General features: G+C 38.4%; 1 protein-coding gene across 2 annotated transcripts in view; it reads left to right on the top strand.

The window, feature by feature from the left end:
• CIP2A (cellular inhibitor of PP2A) overlaps window positions 1–10,554 on the top strand; it is a 28,493-nt gene extending 17,939 nt beyond the window's left edge. For both annotated transcript variants that reach the window (XM_028726720.2, XM_028726719.2), the window contains 8 exons: window positions 108–300; window positions 1,428–1,502; window positions 1,595–1,705; window positions 2,079–2,275; window positions 4,576–4,689; window positions 6,894–6,976; window positions 7,857–7,996; window positions 9,130–10,554. In XM_028726720.2, coding sequence (XP_028582553.2) covers window positions 108–300; window positions 1,428–1,502; window positions 1,595–1,705; window positions 2,079–2,275; window positions 4,576–4,689; window positions 6,894–6,976; window positions 7,857–7,996; window positions 9,130–9,300 — 1,084 coding nt within the window. In that variant the 3' untranslated portion in view covers window positions 9,301–10,554. The remainder of the gene's footprint in view (window positions 1–107; window positions 301–1,427; window positions 1,503–1,594; window positions 1,706–2,078; window positions 2,276–4,575; window positions 4,690–6,893; window positions 6,977–7,856; window positions 7,997–9,129) is intronic.
• The last annotated feature ends 6,689 nt before the right edge of the window (window positions 10,555–17,243 follow it).

Genomic DNA, 17,243 nt, shown 5'->3' with positions numbered 1-17,243 from the left:
TCTGGGCTTTTGTTGTCGGTTCTTGATCCTGCTTCATTAAAAAGCTGTTTATATTTTATTTGCAATTCCTTCCTGCTGATTTAATCTTATATGTGTTTTTCATATAGGCTTGGTGAAAGTATTGCGGCCAATAACTCTTACAGACAACAGGAAGCAGAGCACGCATCTAAAAGGAACCACATGCAAGCATCCATTACCTGTGTTAACCCAATGAAATGTTCTGCTGCTTGTGCTCCAAATGACGATGCTGCAACTTTCAACATTCAGGACCTGATACAGAAACTCCAGTCTAGCCTGGAGGTTAATGGCTTTAAGATACAGCTTTTGAATAAAAGCACCTTTGTCCTGGCATATGTAAAATCCAAAACAGTCTGTTCCGATTGGATTTTTCAGGCTTCTGAAGTCTGACTAATTTCTATAGAAAGCTTTGCACAAAGGCATGATAGAGACAGTACAAGCCCAAACTGTTACAAAACAGTAGGTTCCATATGGGATCTGAACCCACAATGACCATGGATTAGGCCAAGCTCCACTGAACTCATGAAAGCCTATTGGCAAGTAGATTAAGTACATAACGTGTAAAGGGACACTTCTGAACAGAAGCGTTCTAGATAGAGTAACTTGAAATGAATGTGCTTTCTGTAGCAGCCATCAGTATGTCACAAACTAAAAATTAAATTATGTGGTCAGTATTCACCTAATGAATCCCAGCAGCAAAAGCCCTGCACAAAGACTTTGACTTTCGCAACAGGGCTCCCCCCTCCCCCAAATTGGCCTTGGTGGTGGGGCATTAGGGGAACACCTGGAACAATGCAGAGGGGGAGGAGAGGGAAAATTTTTCCATTAGGCAAGCTGAATTGCTTGCACAAAGCAAATGTTCATCATAGTGTGACGCTGAATTCTACCATAATTTTGTTTGAAGTGTAAATTGCTTAAGATCATGGAGAATTAGTTGAATGAAATGTCAGTATATTTATATTCTGTTCAATCAAAAATTTATTGTAGTAACCAAAGGCCATAACAATCCCAACCACCACAATTTGCCACACTGAAAATTATAGCATACGGTATACAATAATTACATAAAATAAGTGATCAATGATTTGAAGAAAGGCAGTCAGAATTTATTTAAAAAGTATGTTAGCTTATACCTAGCTTAACTTCTGTTAGACCTCTGAATCTCCCGCACAACTTATTGCAATACTGTCTAGCCCTCTCTCTTGCAGCCAGAGCATAAAGCACAAATATATTTATATGGATTCTATATAAATCCTTTAACAATTTATATTACTGTTTTGTTAATACAGGGATGATAACCAATGTTATCTGCCAATATAGTAGTCATTTTTTGTTGCTTTTGTTGAGCTTTTCATTTGTCCAAGTAGGAAAGATTCTGTCATAGCTTATGCTATTAACATTTTCCACAGGTGAAAGAATCAGCCACTGATGTAAGGGTGTCTGACATAATGGATGTGTATGAGCAGAAACTGTCTGCATTAGCAGTGAGTACATGTTTAATATGCACAATTTTTCATCTGATTGCTTTGTCCATACCTGTATTTCAATTTACTTTTGCTTCTGGTTTTTCTTTTAGTCCAAAGAAACTAGATTGCAAGACCTTTTGGAAGCAAAGGCTTTAGCACTTGCTCAAGCTGATAGACTTATTGCCCAGTACCGTTGCCAGAGAGCTCAAGCTGAGTCAGAGGTATGTAAAGCAAACATTTGCACAAGAATTAATTTGCTGTCTGCTCATAGCTACCACTGCAAGCTTGTTGTACATCAGCAGTATGCCTTGTTTTTGAAAACTAGGTTATACTTACTTGGGGGGTGGGGGTGGAATCAATACTGATATTAAATTTTTGCATAACTGCAATCCTTTTGCAGTCCACAATACTTGATGTTTCTAAAGCCTTAGAATTTTAACATTTATCCAGTTTAAGAATAGATTGGTGCCCTTCAGAAGTTACTGATGGAATGTAGACTTCTCATTGACCAGATAGTGTTCCTTAAGTGAGCTATGGAATGGAGCAGCAAACATAAGCCACTAGTAAAATACATTCTCCTTGTATTTCCAAAAGGCTAGAACGCTTGCTTCGATGTTGAAGGAAACTGAACGAAAAAATGAAGAACTTGAGTCATTGTTGAAAGCACAGCAAGTAGAATCTGAACGGGCACAGAGTGATATTGAACAGCTCTTTGAACACAATAGGAAGCTACAGACAATAGCAGAGGAACATGAGATACTGAAAAGATCTTCCATTGACCTTCTTCAAAAGTAAGATGTTAAGCTACCTTGAAAAATGTGTGAAGAAATGAGTCTTTGAAGCAAAACAACAAAAACCCCACAACCTTATGTACTTGATGATTATACAAATATGCACATTTTCCAAAATTGATATGTGTGAGGCTTGCAAAAGTTGTAGTGGTTGTTGCAGGGATGGAGGTGGGCATCTGGTAGATGCCAAACCAAAACCACAGTATCCAACAGTAGGAATTCAGAGCATGGGTTTCATAGCACACAACATGGGATCAAGTCTGGTGCACAGTCAGTCTTGGGGGGACGGGACACTTTCCCTTTAGGTAAGGGGCTTAGTGTTTATAACCACTTCTTATTCTAGAAACAGCAGGTAATGCCTATGAGCCATGACCTGTGGTTTTGAGAATTTAGGCCTTAGTTGTAAGACGTGAATGTGATTTTTGATGTAAGACTTCACACGTATGGATAGAAGTTTGTCTCATAAGATTAGATTATTCAGATTGATCTATATATTCAGGGCAGCTTGCAGAATTAGGTGGCAACAGTTGATCTCGGCTAGAACTTATTTTGGTAACTCCTGTCCTTGCTTGCTTGCAACTGTCTCATAGAGAACTATGATGAAATGGAGCCACCGAGAAACAAGAGAGAGGTATCAGCATAGAAGCATCGGCGGGGGGGGGGGGGGGGGGATACTAGGAAGGTGCAAATTCTTCTCCACACCAAACAGCCCAGGAAGGCTAAGTTTTCCCAGCAGTGTCTGAATGCAAAGTGTCAGTTTGAGAATGGAAATGGAAAATTTGAGGTGTGGGATGAAATATCCAGGCTGCCCAGAGCACAGGAAAAAGAGTGCTTCTATTAGGAGGTGAGACTATGTTGCAACATCTTCTTGCACCTTCCACCTCTATAGAACTGGCATCACAAATTAGGTTCTGCAATCTTTAGCCCTTTTCAGATATGTAGAGGGCTAGGGACATGGATTCCAGCTCTGCTTCTCCACTTCTGACTTCACACAAAGGTTGGAGTAGAGGGTGAAATGAGGTGCACATGGAGATGTTGAAGGTGGGGCTGGCATACACATATATATATATCTGACTCCTACACACTTTTTGTCCTTGGCTGGTCAGGCTGAACACCTGAACAGGACTTGTCAAAAGCAGGTTTGTGTGTTGACACTTGGGCACAGCTGCCAGAAAATAAGCTAGTCCTTGGTGATGAATTTGAAATTAATTTCACTGGGGGCAAATGTAAGGTTAGGCAGGAATATGTAAGCAATGACAATCAGATGCACAAGTAAAGGATGGGGACGGACGGACACCTGGCTTGACAGCTGCATATAAAGGATCTAGGGGTTAGCAGACCACAGGCTTAACACGTGTCAACAGTGTGATACAGCAGCAAAAAGCCTATGACAATTCTAGACTGCATCAACAGAAGTAGAGTGTCCAGATCAAAGGAATAATAGTACTACTCTATTCTGCTTTGGTCAGATCCTATCTGGAGTACTGTGTCCACTTCTGGGCACCATACTTTAAAAGGGACATTGGCAAGCTGAAACCTGTGCAAAAGAGGGTGTCTACAATGATCAAGAGTCTGGAAACCAAGCCTTATGAGGAACAGTTAAGGGAGTTGGGCATGTTTAGCCTGGAGAAGAGAAACTGAGAGGTGATATGATAGCCATCTTTGAATATCTGAAGGGCTGTCACATGCTGCTCCAGAGGACGGGATCTGAACCAATGCTTTCAAATTGCCAGAAATGAGATTCTGACTGAACATTAATAGGAACTTTCCTTCATTGGAGGCCTTTAATCAGAGGTTGGTTGGATGGCCATCTGTTAGGGGTTCTTTAGCTATGTGTTACAATTAAGTGTTTTAAATTTGTTGTTAGCCGCCCAGAGCCCAGTTTTCTGAACCGGGATGGGCGGGGTATAAATAAAATTTTATTCTTATTCTTGCATTGCAGAGGGTTGAACTAGATGACCCTTCCAAATCTCCAATTCTATGACTTTTTCATACTAACTAGGTTTCTTTTTGCTGTATATACATGGAAAATTAGCAGTAGTTCCTAGGCCATGAATTGCCTTTTAGCATAACCGCGAAAATAAGTCCTGATCACAATTTCAAATGTTTGAAATCTGTGATCATGATTCAGTATAACCTCCTCTTTTAAGGCTTATACTGAAAGCTGCACATCTGTCAACACACCTGTTAGCAAATCCAGTAATTTTGAAAGTAGGAACTTTGGCACATGTTACTAGAACACATTTAGGAAAAGCGCTTCAAATTAATTATGTTTAATAATAATATTTTCCTTTTTTTAGGCATGAAACCATTGAAAAACAATATAACGACCTGCAGCTAATGTGTAATTCTCTGAACAAACAACTTGAGACCATTAAAAGGCAGAATGAATCTCTCAAGCAACAGAACGACAAGTAAGTTCAGTTCTTACCTTAAGTTAAAAGGATGCTATGTTTCAATGAAAACCTTCATTTTTAATCAAAACTGCTTCAAGTGGGGTTTTTTTTTTTTTTAACATACTTGGAAACATTCTGAAGTGTATTATGATTTGTTTGCAGTTTTTCAAAGGGTTTGTATGCTGCCTTTCCATGCACAGAACAATCATGAAGATGATAATCAAGCAGGTTCATATAGTTGTGTAGTAAAAGTGAAACTATTGTTTATGGCTTTTGTGGGTTTGGGGGTTTTTTTATTTAATTAAGCTTAATCTCTGGTGTAATTCGTTGCAGATCATTTTGAATCTGTGTCAACTGCACAACTTGAAGTTGTTTGACACTTCTGACCAAGACTTTCAACTTCTCACTTCACCCATTTCCCACATTCACAAAAGCTTTCAAAACTGTGGAAGGGCAAGAATGTTTCATTTTCCTTCTGACTATATTTATATATGAATAGTAAAAATTAATACAGCTCTTCCAACAAACTCAACAATGCAAGATAGTCCAGTTATTTGCCTTTAGAACTACATAAAATAAAATGATTTGGCTCCTGAGTGCTGCGAACTGAAGGAAACTTGCAAACTGGGACATTCCTGTCCGCTCCTTGTCACCACCTTCTGAAGTCTTTCTGGGGCCCCTCCTGAACAGCGTGGAATGGAGTATTGGGGGGGGGGGGGACATGGTTGAGCGTGGTTCACCATGCAAAGCTAGCATACAAACAAAACTTGATGATGGTTTGGGTCTACATTAGAGATACAATTCTGCTGGAAATCAGAATAGTACATTGCAGGCATCCCCCCCACTTGTTTGCTACTATGTATACACGTGGCACTGGGAAAAAGTTAAAAGAATTAAATTCAAACCCAGAAATGGCTGGAGACAGTTGGAAAGTCCTTGTGGCTTTCAAGGAGACCCTTCTGTGAGCACGGAGAAGAGACTAGAGGCATAGCTGTTGCATGCAGCAGCAGCTTTCTCACATGTCTTCCATCCAGTCCCAGAGCTTCGATTCCAGTTGTGGATATTTTTGGTACATTACAGTGGTACCTTGGGTTAAGAACTTAATTCGTTCTGGAGGTCCGTTCTTAACCTGAAACTGTTCTTAACCTGAAGCTCCACTTTAGCTAATGGGGCCTCCTGCTGCCGCTGCGCTGCCGCTGCACAATTTCTGTTCTTATCCTGAAGCAAAGTTCTTAACCCGAAGTACTATTTCTGGGTTAGCAGAGTCTGTAACCTGAAGCGTCTGTAACCTGAGGTACCACTGTATTTTTTTATTTTGGGAGAGTAGTATTTTGGAGAGAAAGCGGCTGAGAGGGCATTTAGAGGGTACTTCCTTACTTATGTGATTTTCACTTATGCACATGGGTCACTCGAACATAAACCCCAGAACGTAACCCACTTTGGGAATTATGTGTAAGAGTTTCGTAAAGAGGATGCAGGGTGAAAATCAGGTATACCTTCACCTCTCCATTCTAAGGCAGCAAATTCACATTGCTCCAACTCTCTATCTGATAAATTATATATATTTCCTGGCTCCTGTCCAAACAAACGAGAATTGAAACCATGTGTTCATATAGGTATCTCAGAATTAGACTCATTTAACATTTTCTTAAATGATTATTGGGTGGGAAATGCCAGTTGACGTTCATGGTGGTGATGGGTAGAAGAATGCCTTGTTCTTGTTTTCAGTTAAATAGAGAGATAAGATCTGTGGTTATCTTGTGTGAGTTTCAAATACATAGTGTTTGAATGTTAAGTAACATATATATATATATATATATATATATATATATATATATATATATATCTCTCAATCTACAGGGATGTTGTAAGTACAATTAAATTAAAAATAGTATCTTCCCTGTTTTCACATAGGAAGTTCTAATACTTGGTGTTTTGTTTGCAAATGTCTGTGGTGGGTGTTTGTTTTGTTTGTACTTTGCTTTATTTATGTCCCTTTTCTGCAATTGACAATGTGGAGGAATACTATTTGGCTTACAATAGCTACAGAAATAATGAAATGCAGGAAGAAATAAAGTTGAAAAATTCATTTGACTTTCTTAGTAATCACACTGAACAATAGGCAAATGTTGCTGTAATATGACACTAATGATAAGGGGAGCGATTTTCTCATGTTTCTTCCATTGGAAGATCTTTAATGTTTGTATCCTTCAATATTTCAGAACTGTCAGTCAGTTGCTAGAAACAGAAGAGCATAGAAAAGAATTGCACAAACATTTGCAAGAGAAAGATGGGAAAATATCAAGTAAGTTAGTTCTGACTTCTATATTAGCTTCATCAGGAGTCTGGCTTTATAGAGAAAACCTGGAACATGTTTTTCTCCAGCTATGCTACATTTGAACCATCTTTAAATACACAGACCTACCTTTTATTTCAACAGATTGGGTGATCCTATCATTTTTGCTTTGGAGTTTGCAATTACAGCTCTGTAGCACTATGATACTATTACTTTACCCAATTTCCTTTGCTTGCTCTGGGCTTTGCTGATGTTTGAAGAACAGCATGTTCTCTCATTTAGACCCAGATTCAAACTCTCAAAATAAACCACCAAATATGCAAGTGTAGCATGCCTCTAATGGCTCATGGGTATTTTCTGCTGCTACTTTGGGAAACTCCCATTAATCATCACAGTCACCTTATTGATGCACAGTCACAAGCACAGGTTTGTACAGATGTCGCAACTACTTTCTTCATTTGGCCTGAGAACAGTATGTCCCTGCTCGCAGTCTACGAAACAGCAGTAACCATTGTGGTGGTTGTTTACTGGTCATAAGGTGGTCATGTTGTAGCTACAGTAACCTGTTAGGTGCAAGCAGCTTCCATTGTGTGTTCAGAGTAAATTATGTTTGTTTAAAAAAGCACAGGTGACACATTTTTTTTAAAAAAAAAGCTAAATATACTTTAATGGGGGAAAGTTCTGTGTTACCCCTTTGAACTCAATTGTCTCAACTGAAAGATGTATATCTGCTTAGGCAGGCAATCACTTAACTCTGGAGCACAAAATATTAGCATTTGCTCAGTAGATGGCACTGTGGTGTAACTCTTTCAGTGGTCGCTTTAGAGAAGTTTTGTAAATTGGCAAAAAGAAAAACCCAAACTTCTTTCTTTCACAAATTCTTCAAAAGATTTGCAACAGAAAGTAAAGATTCAGGAAGAAAAACTTAAAGCCAGGCAGAAGGAAAAATCAGATATGGAGGAGACTGTAGACATCCTTAGAAAGGAATTGAGTAAAACGGAACAAGCAAGAAAAGAATTGAGCATTAAGGTAAGCTTTCTGCTGGAGTTTGTCATTTTAGAAAAATTCTAATGGTATCAAGGAATTAGTTACTAAAGTTGCAAAGAAATATTTCTGTCTAAGTGGAGTAGGTGGTGGCTGCAATGCTGTTTTTGCTTACCTGGGAGTAAGCCTCATTGAACTCAATAAGACAAGCTTCTGCATAGTCATATGTAGGATGGGAAGGATTGAGGTGTTGGGAAACTGGTGGTGCAGAAGTTGTGGTTTACCATTCCCATCATCTCTGACCATTAGCTATGCTGGTTGAGGCTGATGGGTCATTTTATCACTGACCCTTCTGTGGAGAGCAATGGTGTTTCCAATTCTGAACCCATAGTGTAAAGATAATAAGGCCTTACTATTTTCATAGTGGGGAGGGACAGTAATACAGCCTGTAGTTTAACATATTCTAGTAAATCTTCCTCAACTTGCTGGCCAATGAATCGCCAAAACCTTCTGTCTCGCAGATTGTGTTCCCTGCTATGTACATTCTGTCCCTCTCCTACCAAGTCCACTGCATCCTCTGCTTTCTGAACTCTCCCTTTCCTGTTCATGGCATTGTACACCTTTGTGTATCCCCTTTTGTGGTCTCTCTTTGTGATCCACTGACAGATAGATATGCACACCTTGTCAGCATCTTCTGACAGTCAGTTTTGTCACTAGTTCTGGTCACATGAGGCACATCTTGTGTCTTCCAGCTTTTCCCTCATCTCATGTGTGGAATCAGCTGAGTATGGTGATTTTTTTCTGACCAGCAATTTATTGTTTGCTCTGGACTTGCAACCACCAGCTGCTACCAGACTCTTTCTGAAGCATCACACTATTCTCTCTGCACTATGATTCATAAATTATTTCCTACTTCCATCGTGCAACAGTCTCTAGGGCAGTTGCTACCCCAAAATATAATTAGCATGAACCACGGTTTCCAAAACCTCATCTCAAAGCTTGGTTTGATTCCAATTTTCTGTCCAGTCATAACCCATGGATTGTCCATTTAGGTACCAAACCAATAAAGTTTCCTTAACTGTTCTTTGTTGTGATGTATGGATTCACCCAATTTACTAGATGGCAAATATGCATTTTGGAGAAATATGATTGAATAGTATCTTAATATACGACTTTAGGCATCTTCATTGGAAGTTCAGAAGTCACAGCTGGAAGGACGACTGGAAGAAAAGGAAGCTTTGGTCAAAGTCCAGCAGGAAGAGCTAAACAAACATTCTCATATGATAGCAATGATACATAGCTTAAGTGGTGGCAAACTAAATGCAGAAGCTGTGAATCTCAGTTTATAGAATTTGGTTATCTGGTGGTGCGTTTCACAGGCCAACCAAAACTTAATGCAAGCCTCAAGTATTGTTACATATAGAAAAAAAGAAGAAAACTTTTTACTGGATGCAAGCTAACTTCTGCTCATGTTGACACTAATGTCCGCATAGCAATCAGCTGCTGTGGGGGCCCTGATTTTGAAATAAATTATTTGAGATAATTTTGATACACATACTGTCACTGATAATAAGAGTTGGGTTAGGGTAGGTGATGTTGCACTTTTAGGCAAATTTCCAAGTATGAATTTTAGTCTCTTTTAAAACCCGTGTATATACAACCTAATTGACTAACATACACACCCAGAGATTAGAAGGAAAATGTATAAAACCTTGATTTAGGTGTTTAAAGTAATGCATATATTTTAAATTACTACAATGTATTAAATGAATTGTGAAAACAGAAATGTCCTAGCCCTGTTAGCATGTGGCTCCAAAATTCTGGAGTATTAATTTATAGTTTCTAGGAATTAGTAAATATGTGAGTATATACATTAAGCTTTGTTTTATTTTCCAGTGTTAAATGTTTTTAGTTCCACTTACTTTCAATTCTTTAGATTTCTGAAAATATTTGTCATTTTTATCTAGAGATCACGCTTGGTTGCTGTTAATTGTTCTTCATATAATTCCTCTCTACACTTCAGAATATTTATATAGCTGTATTTTCTACATTTAGAAAAAGAGTTTATATATTTTCAAGCACTGCCTGAATATTTTTAAATATAGCCATATTTTGCTACATTTAGAAAAAGAGTTTACATTTTCAAGCACTGCCTGAGTATTTTAAAAGTAATTAACTTTAATGGGAATACAGTATACATTTTATATTTAACTTAGGATGTGAAGGCACAGGCATGTATTTTGCTAAAATATACTACATTGTATGTCCCTTATGTATTTTAATAAAAGAGCCAATGATATTTGGAGACATTTAAATTCTGAAACTCCATTTGTACTAATGCCACTTAATGTACAGCGATAGTTAGCCAAAAATGTCAGCAAATACATTTAAACTTTAAGCTCCTGAGTATTAATCTTCCGCTTAACCATGTAGCCTTAATGTCATCAGTTGCATTTCCGAAAACTGCATCTATTGTCTTCATCTCCGTAGTGGCTTTTGTCATTTTAATAAAATATTTATTATAGGCTTATATTTGTCCTTTTGTAATATTGTTTTAAATGTTGTGTTTTGTCTCTGGGAAGGGAAATAAAAAAATATTTGGATTCTTGTGTTTGTGTGTGTTTAATATATAATTTAAAGCACAAATGTTTTGTTTACACAGGCATGATTGGATGATATGAAATTATCACCTCACTTTCTCTTAAGCTACACTTGTTATGTGCTGGTGATAAAATAAGCTTCCTTTTTTAAAGAATAAGAGCAGCTGTTCTCTACGATCATTGAGGCACTTCTCATAAGAAGCATTTGAGGTGATAAATCTGTCTCTGGACTGTACTTTAGATGGGTGAGAGCAAACATGATATTTCCCACTAATAAAGGAGTTCCCTGAGCACTCCTGCAAATCTTTTCGATGTACAAATCTGTACATGGAAAACTGAACGTCTAGGGGAAAAGGTTCTAGCCTAGCTATCTCCCTGACCAAAATTCAGCCATGAGTTCTCATGCAGTTTCATGGGAATTGATTTACTTCTTCATAGGCTGTTTGGGAGAATAAGCATGAGAGAGATCAGAAACGGGTTTAAACAATTTTGCATTTGGAGAAATGTAGATTATTTTGCAGGAAATAGAACTAAAGAATTTGTGTGAATATAGATTTCTGGAGGAGAATAAGAAGAGGCCAGCACACGGCAATCATAACTTGATTTTAAAGTAAATATTTATTTCGTTCAAAAGTCACAAAATTTGCAGTCGAGCAGAGCTTTTTAAAAGTTGCTTTCTCAGTTTGAATTCCAGTAATGAGTAGAGGGGTTCACAAGTGAAAAATAATTTATGAGTGAAATATATTTATAGTGCATCAGTACAGGTCCTGTGCTTTTAAGTCTCGTGACTAGGACAGGGGTGCCAACTTGAATTAAATATCTGGTTGGGGGGATAGCCTCACATATTATATTGGGGAGATCGAAGGGACCTCAGCCCATAATGAGTTGGCTCCTATGGACAACGACTTGGAAGACTAGGATTCAAATCCTCACTTGGCCATGCAGCTCACTGGATGCCCTTGGGCCAATCACTGTCTGCCTAACCTACCTCACAGGGTTTGAGGGAGGATAAAATTGGGAGGACCATGCATGTCACCTTAAACTCCTTGGATGAAATGTGGAATATGACTATAATAAATAAAAGTGTTGTGCATACATCGCGTATCCTCCACCAAAATCAGTAAGACCTGAAAATGGTGAACCTTGACTGGATCATGGCTGTAGGCTGTAGGGGCTGCAAGGAAATGCTTAAGCTTCTAGGAAGTACTTTTAAGCTAACTGCTTTTCCTTAGGATTAGAATATTTTGGGGGGTTTTCAAAAAAAATATTGTTAGTTTTCCAAATTTATAACAAACATATCCACAAACATCAAAAAACAAACAAACAAACATATATCCTGACTGTAGAAATTCCACTTTTGTTATCATTGTTAAGTCACTTTCTCGAATCCCCCTGGCTGAGTTTCCATATAAATCATTGTAGCAGTTTTCCAAAACTGATTTCACATAAAATTTACTTAGTCCATGAACATCTTTCTTTCTTTTCATTTTAACTTTTATCCCTAGTATTCTACAACATCACATATTTAAATCATAGGCCAATCTGATACTCGCAAGTAATTCTATTTACGTTATCTTAACATATTTAACTAAATAGTCTTTGAATTTCTTTCATTCCTCTTGATATTCTTCCTCCTCCTGGTCACGGACTCTTCCGGTCAGGTTGGCTAGCTCCGAAAAGTCCATCATCTTCATAGGATTAGAATATTTTGTGCAGCCAATGGCCAAGATGAGTCTCTGTTCTAAATTTGAGGAGGAAAACAACTGGCATATGCTGGGCAATTCCCTCCCCACCACCACATTACCAATAATGAATAAAGCAACTATGTAAAATTGGATTTCTTTTCTGTAAAGTATATATTAGATCTATATTGTTGAATGGGGAAAATTTATAACCTATCTTGAAAACCACTGTAAACAGTTAAAACTGTTAGTAGGATTGGAATATCACTTAATGGTGAATCTTGGGCACAATGGAGTTGTAGAAGATTTGGATTATCATATAAGATGCAGGAGGAAATGATTAACAATAGGACCCACAAAGGGGAGGAGGGAAGTCCAGGAGATTCCTTGGAATCTTGTTTTTCTGTTATATGTTCGATATGTGACTGTAAATTTTTAATTTGAAAAACCAAATAAATTTGTAATAATAAAGATCTATATTATTGATGCTCATTTTATTTCCTTATCTATTTGCTAGTGCTACCAACTTTCCTGCTCTTTCAATGCCCCCACCCATTCAAATGCCAGATTTGACAGTTTTCATCCGAATTTGGTTTATCAGAACTCATAAATGCTGAAGGAAACTTCATTGCTTTTTAATGCTCGAATACAACTGCAGATGAATTACATCTTTCCCCCAAATGCTCTCCTAATGATCCCCAAGCACTCTACACCCTTTGGCACTAGCTAGAAGCATCTGTCCTCGGGGCATGTGTCAGTTAAGATGCAGCTCTACTTGATGGTTAGAAGGGTGAGAGCTTTTTCGACAAGTGACTGTAAATAGCTGGAGCCAGGCTGATCTCTTCTCTACCACAACTTGACAATTACATAGGAGAAGCTGCCTTCTACTGATTCAGGCCATCAGTCCATCTGTCAAGAAAGAGGAGAAAATATGGAGGAGGGAAATGGGGTTACCTGGAAGGGGGAAATGGTTTTTTGGGAGATGTTAATTGAAGGAGAATTAATTTGCAGCGAGCAACCAAGAGCAGCACCGAAGGAGGGAAGGAGTACTGTTTCAATCAATTTTTTAAATTTATTTCGTGGTGACCCATGTAAAAGAACATGTGTAGGGATGCCTGTACCTGATAAGCATGGAGTAAAGAGAGTAAGTAGGGAATGTTTTTCTTCTTTTCTCTACAAATGAAGCCAATGAAGCCATATGGCAGGAGATTTAGGGCAGACTGAGGCACGTACTAATTCACACAGTGAAAGTTGAGGCTGTGAAATTTTCTTCTAAAAGATGTAGCAATGGCTGCCAATTCTGGTGGCTTTGAAAGTTAGAAGGTTAGAAGAAGAATATTTGCATCAGCCACTAGCCATAGAAATAAAATAAAATGTACTGAAGATAGAGGTAAAAACTTAACTATACAAAATACATACTCTAGGCATCAATATTCAAATAATCTTATTCTAATTGCTCCTGTTTTTTAGCAGTTTTTGCTGCCACCTGATTATCTTGATCTGTTAGAATAAAGGACACAGTAGCAATGGTTGAGCAACCTGGTATGGATAGTAGTAGAGGGGGAATAACCTCACTCCTCAAATCTTTATAAAGAGTGCAAGCTCGAAGCACGTGGGCTACTGATTCAATACAGTACTGCCATCTCTACATGGACATAACCATTTTTCCAGCGGGATTTTTTAAATTGACCCTCAAGTACAGCTGAAGGCAGTGTATTTAATCTTACATAAGTGAAAGCGTGTCTGTATTTTGGAATTGCTAAATTTAGCAAATAGGGTGCCAACGTATCAAAATGACTAGGTGGAAAATAATCATACCATGGATAAAATTTCCTTATCGTGGCCAAATTATTCTGTTGCTTGATATATAGGCACTGTCTAATTAAATTATTTGCTTTAATGAAACCCAGTGTTAATAACTGTTGTGGTGATAAACCAGAAAAGTACAGTGGTACCTCAGGTTAAGAACTTAATTTGTTCTGGAGGTCCGTTCTTAACCTGAAACTGTTCTTAACCTGAAGCACCACTTTAGCTAATGGGGCCTCCTGCTGCTGCTGTGCCGCCGGAGCACGATTTCTGTTCTCATCCTGAAGCAAAGTTCTTAACCCGAGGTAATATTTCTGGGTTAGCAGAGTCTGTAACCTGAAGCGTATGTAACCCGAGATACCACTGTAAAGCTTTTGGTTGACAGTTTTAGTCCAAGTGCTGTCATGACAATCTTACAATACTAAATGCTTTTTCCTTTGCATATTTCTGATGTGCTCCTCATGACACTGTTGACTGAAAAATAAGGCCGAGGTATTTAAAAACTTTAACTTGTTTGATCAACTTTTGGTTCCTATGCCATCTATAGGCCCTATAGTTTATTGAAAACACCATGACTTTAGTTTTCTTGTAATTCAGAGCCAGCTGTTCTCTTTGGTGGTATCCTGAGAATGCCTTCAGCAATGTTTTTAAATCCACTTTTGTTTGAGAGAAGTATGGCACCATCTGCGTAAAATAATACAGAGATGGCTTTTGTGGCCAATTTAGGGGCATGATACTCTGGGGATGTTAAACTCTGGACAATATCATATATATATAAATTAAACAGTGCTGGAGCCAGGATACAACCTTGCTTAACTCCCTTTGTAGCTGGTACAGATCCTGTGAGCTGCCCATTTGTAGAGGAATGCATTTCAGCAGTGCTTTTATATAGACATTTAATCAAGAACAACAATATGTTATCTATACTTGAAGAGTTCAACTTATCCCATGGTCTTACTCAAGAGATTGAATCGCATGCAGCTTTCAGATCAATGAAAGCTGTGTGTAGCACACCACCTGGTTTCTTAACAATACTATAAACAAATCATAACAAATCTATAAAATGGGCTAGTACAAAGCAATGGTCTATAATGGATCTGCCTTGTCTAAATCCTGCTTCTTTTCAGCAAGAATAGCTTCATCAGTTATCCAGTCAACTGGCTTATTGTAAAGATGCTTTGCACATAATTTGCTAATTACAGGTAGCAAACTAATTGGTCTGTAACTAGCCGCATTGCACGTAAGGCCCTTTTTGAATATACGGATGACTACTGCTGTGGTCCAAACTTCAGGAAATAACTGAAAGTTATTTCCATCTAAAATAAAGCTATTAATGGCTATAGATTTCCTTCAGTATCAGAGCTTGTAAGTCTCTAAATACTAGTTGCTGGGGATCATGAATGCTGCTATTATTATTATTATTATTATTAATTACATACATACATACACCGTCTCTTTCCCCAACAGGGACTCAAGACAGCTTACAGATAAGAATAGCTAAGAATAGAAATTGTTCTAGCCCAAACGTGTGGAGGGATCTGCATCAGCCATGGCAAATGGTACATTCTAAGAAAATGAAAAAGAGGTTGATTTCCAACTGTTTACCCATTTATCTGGAAATAAAACCTATGATTAAGAGGGCACTGTTAGTGTTTTTAAAAAGTGCTGATTTGGCCCTTTTTATCTAACCAACAAAAATGTTATCATGAGAAAAAGCTTGCCGTATTTTTCGCTCCATAAGACGCACTTTTCCCCTCCTAAAAAGTAAGGGGAAATGTGTGTGCCTCTTATGGAGCGAATGCAGGCGGGAGGCTCTGCTCAGCGCTCCCTCTAAAGAACCGCGTGAAGCATGTGTATATATTTATATATGCATAAAATTATGTGGTAGAATACAAACAATTAGTATGCTTTTAATCTGCTTCAGTTTCAGTTGACCTTACCAAAAAAATATTCTGGGGATTTTTTTGAGGTTTGTAAGCTCTCTTTCCCCACCCCTGAGGCAAAAGATGTCTGAAAGTGTTATTTGGCTGCCCCAACCTCAGAAAGCAGCATCTTCATTCCAGGATTCCTTTCATATCAGAACTGGCTAGCCGGGAAGGAGGAGTGCTTTAAATGAGACTTTGCAAAATAAGGTAAACACAATATGCCAAGATAATGGTTTCAAAGTAATGGCAAGTACAATACATTCGGGGCTCTAGCTCTGCATTATGTTATTAAAAACTAATTTTGTCTGGAGGCAGCTGTTGTTCTGGCTGGCTATTACGGTAAAATAGCTGGCTATATTGTTTATGTTAGTATTCAAGGGTTACATTTCAACTGTCTTATAAGACAGCCAAAAAGCTTTAACATCTGAAAGGAAATAAAAGGGCATAGTAATTTCAGACTCAAAAGGCTTATATGATAAACTCTGAAAAGCAACACTTATCAGTTACACTAGAGTCTAGCCTCATCACAGGGGAAAAAGGTCAGGGGGTCATTGCTGTGCCTTTATTTGCCTCGTGTCAAGTGCTTTTATTGTTTCCCACTCTGCCTCCTGAGGACATGGCTTAGAAATACATTTCAATCAATTTTTAATTCATACCCAACCTTTGAAATTGCCTTTTCTCACCCCCTTGCTTTCAAAGTTTGCCCAGATTATGAAGCCCACTCATTTCTAGACCACTTCATGCTGTTGCTGAAGGAGGCTCTCGATAGAACACAACTTACAACACAATAGATGTGCCTTTTTTCCATTTCTGGCATTTAGAATCCACTTCTCTCCCCCTGATATAAAGTACATGAGATGGCGTTAAGATTCCTGTTGCACCTTAGATATGTTGCTGTTTGTACTGCAACAGATTAAGGACAAAATTAGTAGCCAAGGTGTGACAGAGCTGCAAAATGTTAAGCAGCGTTAGGGAGGCCTACATTGGCTCATGGCCTTGCTGCTTGGCTGGTTGTGGTATTTTAAACCCTTCTCTGCTCATTTAGGATAAGACTTCTGCAATAAAAATGTAACAGATCTTAAACCAAATATGGATTCTTGACAACATGAAAGTGCAGGGATGCCCAGTTAAGCCCCACCCTGCATAATTGATCACAAGACACGGCACATGCCCACCATTTGAATGGCAATGCCCATCAACGGGGGGGGGGGCAGCACCCTGAAATATTTTGGGGGGGCTGAAGGGACCTTGGCCCCAAGGGGTTGGCTCCTATGTGAAA

This window comes from Podarcis muralis, chromosome 4 (assembly GCF_964188315.1).
Source record: "Podarcis muralis chromosome 4, rPodMur119.hap1.1, whole genome shotgun sequence".
Taxonomy (NCBI): domain Eukaryota; kingdom Metazoa; phylum Chordata; class Lepidosauria; order Squamata; family Lacertidae; genus Podarcis; species Podarcis muralis.
The sequence above is the reverse complement of the archived record's forward strand: the minus strand, read 5'-3'. Positions and strand labels throughout refer to the sequence as shown.